Below are 16410 nucleotides of genomic sequence, written 5' to 3' on the forward strand. Positions count from 1 at the left end.
CGGACATGAATTATTTGTAACGCCAATGACAAAAGAGGACACACAAAGTTTAGTTTAATGCCACGTGGGTCGCTGAGAGTCATACTCGTGTTCTGTGTAAGAATATAACCTTTATTCTTTAACTGGGCTTATATATTAGTCAGTGGAATCAGTTGGTAAATTACGTATCCCACATTAACACTTAACCGCAATTGAAGTCGAATCTAAAAAACGAAATAAATGGGTAGTTCACATGTTTGTAAAGAAACTGTGCAAACAACTATATATTTTTAAACCTGAATCCAACTATTACTAAATCATCTTTTTGCCATGCAGAATGAATCAAAAACAAAGTGTTTTTTGTATTTAAAAAAAAATCTTGAACACTTTTTAAAATGTTGTGGAAACAGGTTTTGATAAAAGGAAGTGGTTGTGTCGATCCGCTTTTACTGTCCACTTGACCTGGATTTTATTATATCATATTTTACTGTATAATTCACGTGGCTGGGGCTGCATCTAACAATTATTTTACGATTATTATATATAAAATACACGATCAACCACGTAAAGCTCGAATAATGCTGACTGACGGCTTCTCGATGGAAAATGCTCTCGAATAAACTGTTATATTTGATAAAAATCAGATATAATCAGTATTCTCCTTGGACGTTTCCATTCAATAATGTCGGCGTTGTTACAAAAAGGTCCAGTCGTATGTGTTTTAGAGTCTGTATAGTCCAGATAACATACAAATAAAATACAAAATACGGCTATGATTTATTTATTTTTTGACTCAAATCATCTGTAAAACCATGACAAAAACGTCAGTCTCAAATGTGTACAGTAGATGTTTGTCCCAGAGCGCTCCATCCTTTAGCCCTCCTCCTCTTCCTCCTTTTCCTCCTCTTCCTCCTCCCCTCTCTCCCCTCTCTCCCCTCTCTCTCCTCTTTCCAAATCAATCCCTCTCATCTATAATTCAACAGTTTGCCTTCAGCCTTTAAAATATACACCGCAGTAACCTCCTCCTCCTCCTCCCTCCTCAAAGTCTCCTCTCTCCTTCCTCCTCTCCCCACCTCTGGACGACCACCTCTCCCTCCCTCTGCCCTCTCCCTCCCTCCCTCTCTCCCTCCCTCTGGCACTTACATGTCTCACCACAGTTTTATGGTGAAGGTTACAGACTCGTACTGTCTTTGGCCTGATCTGGTTCCTCGAAGTTAAATACATGATTTTGTGGAATTTACATACAAGTTACAGTATTCCCTGTTTCTACCCTGACACAAAACTCCCACGGTCATGCTTATTGTGAGGGTGAGCGATAATCGGAATGATTCAGGTCGCAATATAATGATAAGCTCCAAAAAAGAATAGGCGAGATGCAAAATCAAGTGCTTTTTGTTCAATTTATTGTCCAAAAAATGACATAAATGTAAAGAACTTTATTTTATCTGGCTGTTTTTGTTACGTTTAACTTTAGATTGTCTTTCAGTTTTGTACAATTGGTCACAAACTTGAGAAATAGTCACATGTTAAACCACGGGAATGAAAAAAAATGCAAGATTTCACTGTCTCAATAATCGTGAGGAATCGTGAAATCGTGATGTTCTTTCTCACATTCATTGTAACACTAAAATGTGATATCGTGACATCCCTAGCCTTTTTTTTTGAAGTGCACAAAGACAAGATTTTTTTCTTATTTTCTATGTTTAAATTTCCCTGAATACCCTTAAATCACAGTTTGTCATCTGCTTTCAATATAGTGAGAAATTTAGCCAAAACCCCACAATAATTAGTTTGGTGGAGATCCACGGTTCCATCTGGATCATGGGGAATGTTTTAATATGTTTTGTCCCACTGCCAGAAAGAGACAAAATAAAGCTCACACCAAACCTGACGGAACAATCGAGTTACAAGTCCACGTGTTTATTTATGTATATGAGCATCGAGTAATCTAGAGTGTTAACATGAGCTCTTACGTGTGTTCAGTGTGCACGCCTTTCCTTGAGTGGAAAAGTTACTGACAAATTCATTATGTTAAACTTCATTTCAGACATTTAATTGGTCTGTATAAATCAAAAGACAAAAGCGCAAACAAACATGCACTTTTACTTGTTCAAAACGTCTAAATCAGTCTATTTCTGTGACTTTTGTCGTCATTTTCACGCGTTTGTTCTCTTTATTTTGACATTTTGACTCACCTTTCCCAGCAAACGCACAAAAAACACAGAACATGGAACACGACACGGAGAGAAAGCAACAAAAGACGTCCAATTAAGTTGAGGCACGTGCAGTAAAAAACAATACGGGGAAAAAAATTGCCCCACTTAGTCCAAAGTTTGTCAATTTCAAAAAGTCCGAATGTCATTTTTTATTTTTATTTTTTTATTTCAATCACATTGTCAGTCATTGTAAGGCCTTTTCCCTGCTGCCAGAAGAATGCTCCAAAGGTATCCATCTATTGTGTCCACGGCAGGAGTTTTGAGGCCCAAATACATAGTTCTGAATCAATTTAAACCAATATCCCTGAGCCCGTAGGACAGTCCAAAAACACATGATAATGATGAGCCGAGAACAGTTCCTCCAGCAGAATAATCCTGATTTATGCGATTTAAATAATGAAATGATTGTTATTTTATGCATTGTCCGGCAGCCTTAGTTTGAGTCTTTACCGTTTACAAAGCACTGGTCCACAGACTGACCCAGAGTGGCCCTTAAGTCTTAAGTTGTATTTATGTAGTGGCTTGTTTCATTAATCATTCTACTTTACGTTATTATGACAAACTGCCGCGGTGAGATGGGCATAAAGAGCTCCCTGTATCTATTTTAGTTGGACAGAAGCCGCGTGCCTTGGCCTGAGCAACACCCACGGGAACTGTGACCTGGTTAAATAAAGACAGACGAGCACGGCGCAGAGCTTTATACATATTTTAATGCCGCTACAATCACCGCTCAGACACGGCGTCTTTCAAACGGCTGCTCAAACCTCTGATGCGATTAGCGCCACGCCGCGCCACATACCGACAGTCCCGCCGGGCGCGTATCGATTCTGGCCAGTGATGGACCGACTGTACATACGTAATGATTCCGCGTGGCCGTTAGCCGCGTCGCTAACTGACATTAGTGTCAGTGCTACAAGTTAGCATTGATGTAGCGTCGCCGGGGTCGGCGCTGGCAGACCTCAGACGCCGTGGCCATCAGCGCTGTCATTTAAATATGCGGCGATGACAACAAGCTCCAACAAGCTCGGCATTAATAGTAATGATAGCAATATGAAGCTGAGGCCTCATCATCATCACCATTAGCATATCTCTGGGGACGTGACGCCGTGATTGACAGCTAGCTGCCTGTTTTTGGGCTGCAGCTCGGCTATCAATTACCTCCATGCATATCAGCCGTCATTATGTAAAATACGTGCGCTCGGCTCGGCTCCCTTCTCTCGAGTCATCTTCCACGCACGAGCCGGCGCCTCCTCTTCCACGCCGGGTCTTTTTCTTCCCCCCTTCCCTTTGACTCTTCCTCATCTGTACTTCACGACCACTCTCCCCGCGCTCCCGCTCTTTCTCCTCGATTGTTCTCGCTGATCGCTCGTCTCCGGCGCTGACAGCTCGGCGTCGGACACGTTTTCCCGAGTCTCCGTATGCAAATGGCGCATCTTCCGCCGCGAAACGACCTCCGCCGGCGACTGTGTGTATCTGCCACAAAAGTTTGCTCGGTTAGAACCGCGCGACACGCAGAGTCAGACTGTTAGCGCAAACAGTCGCGTTGACAATTAGGAGGTGCATCGTGTTCAGGTGGCCATGCAAAGTACTTACTGCACAAGGTTTATGCAGCAGTAATGGAACACGCACAAATATATATATATATATACGTGTAGCAAACAGAGTGGTAGTTTACAAAATGTTGGCGATTGTCAATCTCCGTTTCATACTGTTTTTAAACTGACTGTTGCAATTTATTTGGAATCTGGCGACTGTAAAATTAAAAAACGTCCCTGATTTAGACATTGAACTTTTAATTTAAAGTGATTAATTTCATCAATATCCAGAAAGATGAGTTTGAAGCGTTCTAATTCTGTTATTGTAGTACAAGCTAAAGTGTCACTTACTCTGTTTGATCATATTACATTATTATTACGGTAAATAAAATTAAAATTAAATAAAAAATACTGTATTTTCTGGAGTATAAGTCGCACCAGCCAAAAAATGCATAATAGAGAAGAAAAAAAACATATAAAAGTTGCACTGGAGTATGAAATAAGGTTGCAAGTGTGAAAATAACAAATAATATCACATACAAGTCGCTCTGGAGTATAAGTATAATTATATAAGAATAAATATAAGTATAAGTTGCACCCCGGCCAAAACTATGAAAAAAGGTGCGACTTATAGTCTGGAAAATCAATGATTAGTGGCTTGGAACATTTAACATTTTTCCAGCAGATTTAAACGATACCTGGTTGATATGATACATTCTTCTGTGCCTATTTCTGCAACAGTCCTTATCTATAACCACAAAACCGTATTAAAACAGTAAAAATAAATGCATAAATAAGCTGTATTTTCTATCCTTCATTTACTTACTCGCACGGTTCTCCACCAGGCGTCAAAACGTGAAAAATATGTGTATGTACCAGTTTTCAGTACGTTTTCCTCTTTTTTCCTGTACCATACTAGCACCAAGTCCAGTTTATACGACACACAATCCGCACTCTGAGGATAGACACTTCATGTACCTACAACGGGCACGAGGAAGCAGTCGTTTACCACATCGTTATCGCCATAGGAACCTGGTGCTGGGAGTAAGAGTTTGAAAAAGTCCCGCTTTTCCCTCTGTCTTTGGTCGAAGCCGTATCTGATGTCATCGCATTAAACACAATAACAAGCCCTCGCGGTAAACAGGAAACAGGAAGTAGATCTGCAGCGGATTAACGGACGCACAGGAAAACATATATACGGGGAGTGGATGTTTGCACTGCACCATGAGAGAGCTGCAGTAAAAGTTTCCTTTTTTGGGTCTGATTTGTGTTTTGCGGTTTAAATTTCTATCAGACCTGGATCTTTTACTGAGGAAGATCAACTTAAAACATTTAAAGTCATTTAAGTTTATTATAGAGACAAATAAACGATACAAACATTGCAAACTTCATTTTGACCCAAAGGAAAAATCTGGATACTCAATTTTGACACCACAACTAGCTATGCATCTGTAGTCGTGCGTCTGTAGTTGTGTGTTAATAGTTGTGCATCAGTAGTTGTGTGTCAGTAGATGTGTGTCATTAGTTGTGTGTCAGTAGTTGTGCATCAGTAGTTGTGTGTCAGTAGATGTGTGTCAGTAGTTGTGTGTCAGTAGTTGTGCATCAGTAGTTGTGTGTCAGTAGATGTGTGTCAGTAGTTGTGTGTCAGTAGTTGTGTGTCAGTAGTTGTGTGTCAGTAGTTGTGTGTCAGTAATTGTGTGTCAGTAATTGTGTGTCAGTAGTTGTGCGTCAGTAGTTGTGCGTCAGTAGGTGCGTGTCTGTAGCTGTGTGTCTGTAGTTGTGTGTCAGTAGTTGTGTGTCAGTAGTTGTGCATCAGTAGTTGTGTGTCAGTAGTTGTGCGTCAGTAGTTGTGCATCAGTAGTTGTGTGTAAGTAGTTGCGTGTCAGTAGATGTGCGTCAGTAGTTGCGTGTCTGTAGCTGTGTGTCTGTAGTTGTGTGTCAGTAGTTGCGCGTCAGTAGTTGTGTGTCAGTAGTTGTGCGTCCGTAGTTGTGTGCCAGTAGATGTGCGTCAGTAGTTGTGCGTCAGTGGAGCTGTGTCTGTAGCTGCATGTCAGTAGTTGTGAGTCACTAGTTGTGTGTCAGTAGTTGTGTGTCAGTAGTTGTGCGTCAGTAGTTGTGTGTCAGTAGTTGTGTGTCAGTAGTTGTGCGTCAGTAGTTGTGTGTCAGTAGTTGTGCGTCAGTGGAGCTGTGTCTGTAGCTGCGTGTCAGTAGTTGTGCGTCAGTAGTTGTGCGTCAGTAGTTGTGCGTCAGTAGTTGTGTGTCAGTAGTTGTGCGTCAGTAGTTGTGCGTCAGTAGTTGTGTGTCAGTAGTTGTGCGTCAGTAGTTGTGCGTCAGTAGTTGTGCGTCAGTAGTTGTGCGTCAGTGGAGCTGTGTCTGTCAGCGCAGCAGCAGGTGAAGTTACAACATGTGGAGACAGAGAGAGAATCACTCAGGGGTTGTTCAGTTTGTCGCAGCTAACTGCCTCCACCTGTCACCGTGGCAACCCTCTACTACTGTACATGTGTGTGTACATGTGTGTGTACATGTGTGTGTACATGTGTGTGTACATGTGTGTGTTTTGTTGCCTTTTTTTCTTGTTCGTTTTCCCTCCCAAACTCGCGTCGTTATTCTTGGCTCAGTCGAATTGTGAGTCTTTAGGGAATAAAACGGACATCCATACTTCTGTTTTTTTGTTTTTTTTTACAAAGCTGGAGTTCCCCTGGATGTCACCCTTGGCCCGCTGGCCCGGCCCGCTGGTCCCTTGGCCCGCTGGCTTGAAGGCCCGCTGGCCCGGCCCGCTGGCCCCTTGGCTGGCTGGTCCGGCTGGTCCGGCCCTTGGCCCGCTGGCCCGCTGGCCCGCTGGCCCTCCCTCAGTCTCTCCCTCAGTCTCTCCCTCAGTCTCTCCCTCAGTCTCTCCCCCTCTCCCTCAGTCTCTCCCTCAGTCTCTCCCTCTCTCTCCCTCAGTCTCTCCCTCAGTCTCTCCCTCAGTCTCTCCCTCAGTCTCTCCCTCAGTCTCTCCCTCAGTCTCTCCCTCAGTCTCTCCCCCTCTCCCTCAGTCTCTCCCTCAGTCTCTCCCTCTCTCTCCCTCAGTCTCTCCCTCAGTCTCTCCCTCAGTCTCTCCCTCAGTCTCTCCCTCAGTCTCTCCCTCAGTCTCTCCCTCAGTCTCTCCCTCAGTCTCTCCCTCAGTCTCTCCCCCTCTCCCTCAGTCTCTCCCTCAGTCTCTCCCTCTCTCCCCCTCTCTCCCTCAGTCTCTCCCTCAGTCTCTCCCTCAGTCTCTCCCCCTCTCTCCCTCAGTCTCTCCCTCAGTCTCTCCCCCTCTCTCCCTCAGTCTCTCCCTCAGTCTCTCCCTCAGTCTCTCCCTCAGTCTCTCCCCCTCTCTCCCTCAGTCTCTCCCTCAGTCTCTCCCTCAGTCTCTCCCTCAGTCTCTCCCTCAGTCTCTCCCTCAGTCTCCCCCTCTCTCCCTCAGTCTCTCCCCTTCTCTCCCTCAGTCTCTCCCCCTCTCTCCCTCAGTCTCTCCCTCAGTCTCTCCCCCTCTCTCCCTCAGTCTCTCCCTCAGTCTCTCCCCCTCTCTCCCTCAGTCTCTCCCTCAGTCTCTCCCTCAGTCTCTCCCCCTCTCTCCCTCAGTCTCTCCCTCAGTCTCTCCCCCTCTCTCCCTCAGTCTCTCCCTCAGTCTCTCCCCCTCTCTCCCTCAGTCTCTCCCTCAGTCTCTCCCCCTCTCTCCCTCAGTCTCTCCCCCTCTCTCTCCCTCTCTCCTCTCGTTCTGTCACTTTCTGTCTTCCTCTCTGGGCCCGCGTTAGTCTTATATATTAAATATTAATGGCAGTTGTGCTCTGAGCCATAATTGCCATCTCAGGCCCTGAATAATGGATGTAACTGTGCTGTTCACTAGCGCACGCGGCTAACAGGCTAAAGAAAACAGTATCCAGAGGTGCTGCTGTCCACCGCTGCGGACAAAATAACACGGCAACATTTAAAACCAAAACCTGCCCCACAAACCACTCATTCTGTGCAATTCATTGATTTTTAATGAAGGATGAATGAGTTATTTCAATTCGACGGTGATCGGTTTGGGTCTTTTTAACCGTCTGTCACCAAAAGCACGCAATTCGAAGCAGATTTCAGACTTTGGGGGGAAAAATGGGACTAGTTTTTTGTTTTAAATGGCAAATGTTAAAAGTCTGTCTTAGGGTTAGGGAATCAGGAAATTATGATTGTAAGGCATTTATTTGCTTGCAATAAAATCGAATCAAAAATTGAATTGAAAAGACTTATCGATCAATGAAAGGGTAAAATAAAAAACAATTTTCTTTCGATCCGTTTGTATAATCTCTAATGCTTCAATAGCTGCTCATAATAATAATAAAAACAATGTGTTCATAATGATAAAAACAAATGTGCTTGAATTTGGCTGAAATTGCAGTTAAACCTTATTGTTCATAGAGGCTCGTGTTTGTTGTTCATGATACACAAATTCAACTTTTTATTTCATTTTATATTTTTAACATGATTAGAATTGTCAAAAATAATTGGTCACTTGATTATTGTGAACATTAATTTCGCACCGACAGCACAAACTAGACATTGTGAGACGCTGAGAAGCAAAAGTGAGTCGTTTCGTCACACTTCTAAAAAAAGCAAACCTAAATATAAAGTGGTGTTTTCTGGCTGTTTATGTAAGAAACACTTTACTTTTTCAGTCAGAAAGTTTTATACAAACAAACTTGTCAGACATTAGATCCGCTGTAATCTGCTCGACAACGTGATATTTTAATTAAGCAGAGATTTCACTGTTGTTTTGTGCGAATAATTGTGAGAAATTGTAAAACATTCAGGACGTGTCTGGTGCACTGAGGTGATTTGCGACTGTACATTTCGTTGTGTTGCTATAGTTGTTGGGAAGTAGGTGTTCCGGATACATTATCGCTGCGCTCGACATTGTGGGACAGTTTTTTGGGAGCCAGGCCTCGGTGAAAGGGAGTACTAGCCGTGAAAAAGCTGATTCAGCGCCAGGTCTAAGAATAGCGAGTGGCCACAAAGATCATAGGTGTGTTTGTCGTTTTGTTTAGGTTGGATTAGCTGCGTCTTCTTCCCCTTCGAACACGTGTTGAAATACGTGCGCAAACTCCCAGGATCAGAATCAGAGAAGCATTTATTGCCTTTATAAGAGAACAAAATTCTCAAACTTGGAATTTCTGTGACGTAAAACAATGACTAACAACATACCGTATTCTCCGCACTATAAGGCGCACTAAAAAGCCTTTAATTTTCTAAAAAAAACAACGCCTTATAATCCAGTGTGCCTTATATATGGATTAATTCTGGTTGTGATTACTCGAAGCAATTTTGTGTGGTACACGTTATATATGAAAATTTATGAAAAATAGACCATTCATTGACAGTGCGACTTATTATCCAGTGCGCCTTATAGTGCAGAAACTCTGGTATGTCAAAATAACGGTAAAGTCTAGAGTGCACACAGTGCAATCCAAACAGTTCTACAGTTTGGATTGCATTCTGACAACTTCATGAAAATAAAAATGTTAACTTCAGCTTCTAGACAACTGTATAAAGTGTGAAAAACAGGTATAAAATGTGAAAAACAAGTATAAATGTGTTTTCATTCGTGCTCTGGTTTTCGTGATTCGTGCTCTGGTTTTGACACACTCACGTTTACAAGTTTGACAGAGATCGCGCACTAACTTTGTTCCCATCAACTGATTTTCAAATAACAGGAAGTGGAGACACGGTTAGTGACGCTCCTCGACAAAAGGGACTCTCCACGACGCTCATCTTTGCGCTAAAGTCAAATTGCATTGGAAAAACGTTTGAACGGTAAATGAAATCGGGCCGTAGTCGACTAACGACAGAATGAAAGCTCGAAACCTAATTATCGCTATTATTGACTGACCCAAAGTGACTGACAAGACCAGGAGACAATATGTGATCACATCATTTCAAATATTTATGCAGAAAACAAACAGTCAGCAGTGTATTCGCCAGTAAAAAGAATGTTAAACTCTCAATTCACTCCCAAGCCTCAAGCTAACTCACTCCACGCCTTCTTTTTTCATGCTATTGTGAATATCAGCGCTTTAAAATCCCTCAAAACAATTAAAACTGTCCATCAGCAGAGACACCATCGACTAAACTAAGCCTTAACATGAGATTATAAGAACATGCTTTCGTTTTTTCTTCATAATATTGTGAACAAAGCAGCAACATTTGACGATTTTCCACTAAATTACAGGTGATAAAACGCTCTGTAAATCCCAGAGAAACGCCTTCACGATGCATGACGCTCTGATATTAAATAAACTATGTGTTTAAAAGCCCGACGCGATAGGCCCTTCCTCGGTGACAGCGGCTCCGGCCCTCGTTGCCGCCATTACCCCCGCGTCTGTAAACGCGCGCCCGCGGCGGCCGGGGCGGCTGTTAGGGCAGTGCTAAAGTGCGCCGCTCGCAACGTAGCAAAGGTCAACGGCGCTGTTATCACTCGAACATGAGCGCGCGACGTAGGAGGCGGGCGGCGGCGAGATGGCGCACCCCCTCCTTCTAGTACTGCCTTAAATCTGACTCTTATAATTGCCTCGTTTAATTGGAGGCCTCTTAACGACCACCGAAGGCGCCGGCCAATCAATTTGCGCGGAGATGGCGGAGGATGTGTGCGGCTGGAGGTGCTTTCCACGGCTTGATTAGGCCAGCCGGGGTCAAGTGAAACGGGGGGGGAGACCGGTATCGCCGCGGTGATATGTCGAATATATTCTGTTGGCGTTGGCGGTCGATGAAGGCAAGCGTTCTCCCAGGACGCCGGGGCAATAAGCAGTCAGATATTGAGATGGTGATGCACAGAAGTGACGGATCAGGGAAAGGAAAGGTGTTTTGGTGGGATTTTGTTGTTGCTAGATTTGAACACAGAGCTGTATAAGAGCGCGCCGAAAATACACCCGCACTTCCCTTTGTGTTGGGAGTTCAGCTTAAGCAGGAATTACCTTGCAATTTAAATGGAAAACCAGCAGGTGTTGTCGCAATGCTAACGTTTTAGCACTCGATTACGGCGCTAAAGATGCGTTCGCTGACCTAGAGTTAAATCCAAAACTGAACCTGGACTAAACAAGGACTAATGCAGGACCAAACCAAGTCTACATCAGGACTAAACTGGGCTCAATTTAGGACCACAGAACGACAAGTGTGAATTAGCTTGATACGCCAAATACAAAATTAAGAATAAATACATTTTCAACACATAATAATACCTCTTTCTTTATGTCACAATGTGGTCTCATACTAGTTCCGATAAAGCTCAAAATTGTTTTAAAACTGTTCATGAAAGGACAATTTCTCTCCTGTTCATATATATATATATATATATATATATATATATATATATATTTTGTATCAATACGTTCTCTGATGAGTGTCTAGTTTTAATGCTCATTTATCGATTGATATCGGATTTTTCGCTACATTTGACAACCGTAATTTGACAACTATCAGTCAACAATGCACACTTTCTCTGGAGGCGACTTGAAAGAACAGAACTTTGCGTTGAACTTGTCGAGATCATCAGCGCTAAAAATCGCACAATGGTAAAAAAGAACCACGGATAACGGCTTTTTCATTTATTCATTTTGATTTTCTTTACGTTTCTGTTTTATTTTTCGCTCAATTCCTTTACAAGAACCCATGATTTTCTATCAGAACCCAATCTTGTGTACACATTTTCAACGCACAATACAATGACTGTGACAATGCTACGTTACGACTTCTTCTTCTTTGTTCATTGCTCACGTCTGTCTCCCGTAGCATCATCACGGCCGTCTAAACGCGCGTTACTTCTGGTGTTTTCACGTCCGTCGGTTTACACTACGTCTTACTTATTCACCCGTGAAACGCAGAGAGGCGGCAGTAGATTTCACCGCGCCGCCGGAAACTGTCCAAGCATTAAAAAACGACTAATAGACACTCACTATGTTGTTTAAATATGCAGCCGTATATCCCGCAAGTCCGAACGGCGCGCTCAGTCGCAGCTCGAGCGTCTTCCTCTTCCTCTCGCCGTCGCAGATGAGCGAGTGCATAAAACCTGCTTCACCGCGATCGCGCTCCCGATGTTAACGCCGTGCCAGTGCTGTGAGGAGGGCGAGACAGTGCGAGGTCACCGGGGGTCGCCGTGGCTGTCCTGCGCTCTGATAGGCTGTCACCCGGGGGTCAGGGGTCGGCGTAATTAGGCGGTGCGGACTCTCCCGGCGCCGGTGTACTAACGAAGGCAGAGCTCGTTAACGCGCGGGTTTTACAAGGCGACCTGCCACCGCTCACACACTGTTACGGGGGGGTACGGGGGGGTACGGGCGCCGGCGCAGGGGGCTTTTGTTCTGGACCGGAGTGTAGCGCTGTCAGCTGAAACACGGCAACGGTCGCGGGAGAACCACTGGGGGAGTTTGTTTTCTCTTGTTTCCGCGCTCATTTATGTAAACAGTGTGATTTTTAAGAAAACTTTGACAGTAAACTTTAAGCCGGGCCAATTAAGGTGATGGGGATAATAGAAAGTACAGCGCATATGTTCTTGGACTTTATGGATAATTCCCCAGCGTCCATAAAGTGTTATATTTTATCTTGAAAGGAGGTAATTGTGCGTTAACTGGAACTTCAGATTGAAAACTCTTCATATTGTTAATTTTTTTAAAAACTATCTTCAGCGAGGCTGCGTTCACACTTGTCCTAGTTTGGTCCTGGTTTGGTCCTGGTTTGGTCCTGGTTTGGTCCTGGTTTAGCCTTGGTTTGGTCTTAGTTTGGTCCTGGTTTGGTCTTAGTTTGGTCTTAGTTTGGTCTTAGTTTAGTCCTGGTTTGGTTTTAGTTTGGTCCTGGTTTGATCTTAGTTTGGTCCTGGTTTGGTCCTGGTTTGGTCCTGGTTTGGTCCTGGTTTGGTCCTGGTTTGGTCCTGGTTTGATCCTGGTTTGGTCTTAGTTTGGTCCTGGTTTGGTCTTAGTTTGGTCATGGTTTGGTCGTGGTTTGATCCTGGTTTGGTCTTAGTTTGGTCCTGTTCTAGTCCTGGTTTGGTCCTGGTTCGATCCTGGTTTGGTCTTAGTTTGTTCGTGGTTTGGTCTTAGTTTGGTCCTGGTTTGATCCTGTTTTGGTCTTAGTTTGGTCCTGTTCTAGTCCTGGTTTGGTCCTGGTTTGATCCTGGTTTGGTCTTAGTTTGGTCCTGTTCTAGTCCTGGTTTGGTCCTGGTTTGGTCCTGGTTTGGTCCTGGTTTGGTCCTGGTTTAGCCTTGGTTTGGTCTTAGTTTGGTCCTGGTTTGGTCTTAGTTTGGTCTTAGTTTGGTCTTAGTTTAGTCCTGGTTTGGTTTTAGTTTGGTCCTGGTTTGATCTTAGTTTGGTCCTGGTTTGGTCCTGGTTTGGTCCTGGTTTGGTCCTGGTTTGGTCTTAGTTTGGTCCTGGTTTGGTCTTAGTTTGGTCTTAGTTTGGTCTTAGTTTAGTCCTGGTTTGGTTTTAGTTTGGTCCTGGTGTGGTCCTGGTTTGGTCTTAGTTTGTTCATGGTTTGGTCCTGGTTTGATCCTGGTTTAGTCTTAGTTTGGTCTTAGTTTGTTCGTGGTTTGGTCTTAGTTTGGTCCTGGTTTGATCCTGGTTTAGTCCTGGTTTGGTCTTAGTTTGGTCGTGGTTTGGTCGTGGTTTGATCCTGGTTTGGTCTTAGTTTGGTCCTGTTCTAGTCCTGGTTTGGTCCTGGTTCGATCCTGGTTTGGTCTTAGTTTGTTCGTGGTTTGGTCTTAGTTTGGTCCTGGTTTGATCCTGGTTTGGTCTTAGTTTGGTCCTGTTCTAGTCCTGGTTTGGTCCTGGTTTGATCCTGGTTTGGTCTTAGTTTGGTCCTGTTCTAGTCCTGGTTTGGTCCTGGTTTGATCCTGGTTTGGTCCTGGTTTGATCCTGGTTTGGTCTTAGTTTGGTCCTGTTCTAGTCCTGGTTTGGTCCTGGTTTGATCCTGGTTTGGTCCTGGTTTGATCCTGGTTTGGTCTTAGTTTGGTCCTGGTTTGATCCTGGTTTGGTCTTAGTTTGGTCCTGGTTTGGTCTTAGTTTGGTCTTAGTTTGGTCCTGGTTTAGTCCTGGTTTAGTCCTGGTCTGCTCAGGTTTAGATTTGTATGATTTGAATGTTGATTTGTCGTGTGAACACGCCTTTTATTTAAATATTTGTAGTAGTAGTAATTATAAATAGTAATCACTGTTTCAAATAAGCATTCAACATGTACATTTGTGTTAACTCTTTGCTAGCTCCAATTTCTCTTGTAATTATTAAATAAAGTTAATACATAGTGTCAGCTTCACGGTTAATATTACTTTAAAATGTCATGCATTATTCATCCCCGACTCTTAATGGAACGCCACAGAATGAGAACAAATGGGTTCCAAAGTTGTTCCAAAGTTGTTTTCTTTCCTGTTTAAGACAACTTTCTTGGCCCTGATGTCTTTTATTGTGGCGCCCGAACAGCAGCCGTCCATCACCTCGCATTGTGCCACTGGTTTTATTCTGTTGTTAATTTAAACTGGGCACATGTGGCTGTGCAGAGGGCGATGCCAGGACAGGCAGCTGCTCACACCCAAACACAACCTGTGCCTGTTTGTTCACTGTCTGCCCCATCTGCGACTTTACTGAAGGGGATTTATTATGGGCTAATATACATTCAGGGCATGTGCTCCGGTGTCACTGAGCTGGTTAGAGAGTTTGGCCTCCTCTTTTTGCGTCGATATTCACCCCTGAGTGTGTGCAGAGGTGGGTCGCTGGATTAAAAATGGCGTAAATTACACTGAAACTGAACTAAAATGCATTTGAATAAGGAAATCACGCTGCTAAACTGTTAAATTGTGCTTGTTTTTTTCCAGATTCTTCCTCAAGTTCTTCCTCAAATGCAACCAGAACTGTCTAAAGAATGCAGGAAACCCACGGGACATGAGGAGATTCCAGGTACCCACATTTACAACGTATTTATGTCTTTACATAAGCATAACATTACATTACATCCTGATACTAGATCTGTGGAACTGGGCTCAAGTTTAAAATAAGCTTGTGTTTTCAAATGAATGGGTTGTCTGGAGCTAAACTATCTCAGAAGTGATGGATTTTGCAATATTTCCATGTTAAAAACATGCCAGTATAGAGATAATTACCTTTGACCCTGCAGGTTTCATTGTTATTTTTAGATTTAAATAGATTTTTTTGTCAGATTCTTTGTTATTTTTATATTTAAATTGACTTTTTTGCAGGATTCTTTGTTATTTTTAGATTTAAAATGACTTTTTTTTGCAGGATTCTGTTATTTTTAGATTTAAATGGACTTTATTGAAGGATCCTTTGTTATTTTTAGATTTAAATTGACATTTTTGCAGGATTCTTTGTTATTTTTAGATTTAAATGGACTTTTTTTGCAGGATTGTTATTTTTATATACAAATGGACTTTTTTGCAGGATTCTTTGTTATTTTTAGATTTAAAAGAACTTTTTTGCAGGATTCTTTGTTATTTTTAGATTTAAATTGACTTTTTTGCAGGATTCTTTGTTATTTTTAGATTTAAATTGACTTTTTTGCAGGATTCTTTGTTATTTTTAGATTTAAAAGGACTTTTTTGCAGGAATCTTTGTTATTTTTAGATTTAAATTGACTTTTTTGCAGGATTCTTTGTTATTTTTAGATTGAAATGGACTTTTTTGCAGGATTCTTTGTTATTTTTAAATTTAGATTGACTTTTTTACTTTTACCTCTGAACTGAATAATAAAATAAAGTGTCCTACGTCCTTTTACAAATTGGAAAAATATACACTATATACAACAACAAAAAACAGGTTTGCTAATAAATAATATGTAAACAATGTCAAGATAATTATATTATTTTTAGTTTCGCTTACTTTTCACCCAACCTATTACGTGGACGAGTCATTGGCCGCGAATGAGATTTAGTGCATTGCAATCTTTATTATTTCCTTATCAGCTCCGGCCAACACAATCAGGAAGACGGCGCTTGAGTTGGAGTGGACACTGCGGTGATACCGGTTCTGATTTATTACCCGCCCACGCGCGCTTTTGTCTCCGCTCCGGCCCTATCTACCACAATAGCTCTGTGCGTGTGTGTGTGTGTGTGTGCCTGTGTGTGCCTGCCTGTAGAAAGTGTGTGCGTTCAGGCTAATATGTGATAGGACACGGGTAAGAGAGTCGTTCAGCGGCCGATGTGACAGAATCTGCACCTCTAATTGTGCGGCTCTATTGTAGTGGAACCAGCAGAAGACAGCTCTGTTTCCCTGGGAGATAATTAAGGGGCGTACCCATCAGGAACTATTGAATGGAGGAGGATGGACGCGACGCGTACACACACTTAAAGGGCTAAGGGCCTAATGTGGGCGCAGTGTGTTGGTAATAGCCGTGATAAAAGCGTACACTTAGGGAGTTTTTCACACTTTTGTGGTTTCGACTCGTCACGCGATGATCTGCAGAGCCCCAGACCCTTTAATGCCTCATTTTCCCGCACGCTTTATGCATTTTAGCGCGCCCGCTTTTGAAAATATTACGGTGTAAGTGAGTCCACATGTTCACACTTAAGCAGTGAAGTAGTTGTCTTGTTTTTTTCTGAATGTTTCATTTTAATAAGACTTATAAACAAAGGCTTGTGCCACTTAATTAGCTGTAAAAGAGGAGATGATATATGGGAAATCTTGATCAATTTGGA

General features: G+C 42.9%; 1 protein-coding gene across 2 annotated transcripts in view; it reads left to right on the plus strand.

The window, feature by feature from the left end:
* Positions 1-16410, plus strand: part of LOC140360532 (transcription factor COE1-like) — a 153549-nt gene that overhangs the window by 86830 nt on the left and 50309 nt on the right. For both annotated transcript variants that reach the window (XM_072445775.1, XM_072445776.1), the window contains exon 7: positions 14575-14656. In XM_072445775.1, the coding sequence (XP_072301876.1) occupies positions 14575-14656 (82 nt within the window). The remainder of the gene's footprint in view (positions 1-14574; positions 14657-16410) is intronic.

This window comes from Eucyclogobius newberryi, unplaced genomic scaffold (genome assembly GCF_026437365.1).
Source record: "Eucyclogobius newberryi isolate DKJ021-1_F unplaced genomic scaffold, fEucNew1.0.hap1 SCAF_15, whole genome shotgun sequence".
Lineage (NCBI taxonomy): Eukaryota > Metazoa > Chordata > Actinopteri > Gobiiformes > Gobiidae > Eucyclogobius > Eucyclogobius newberryi.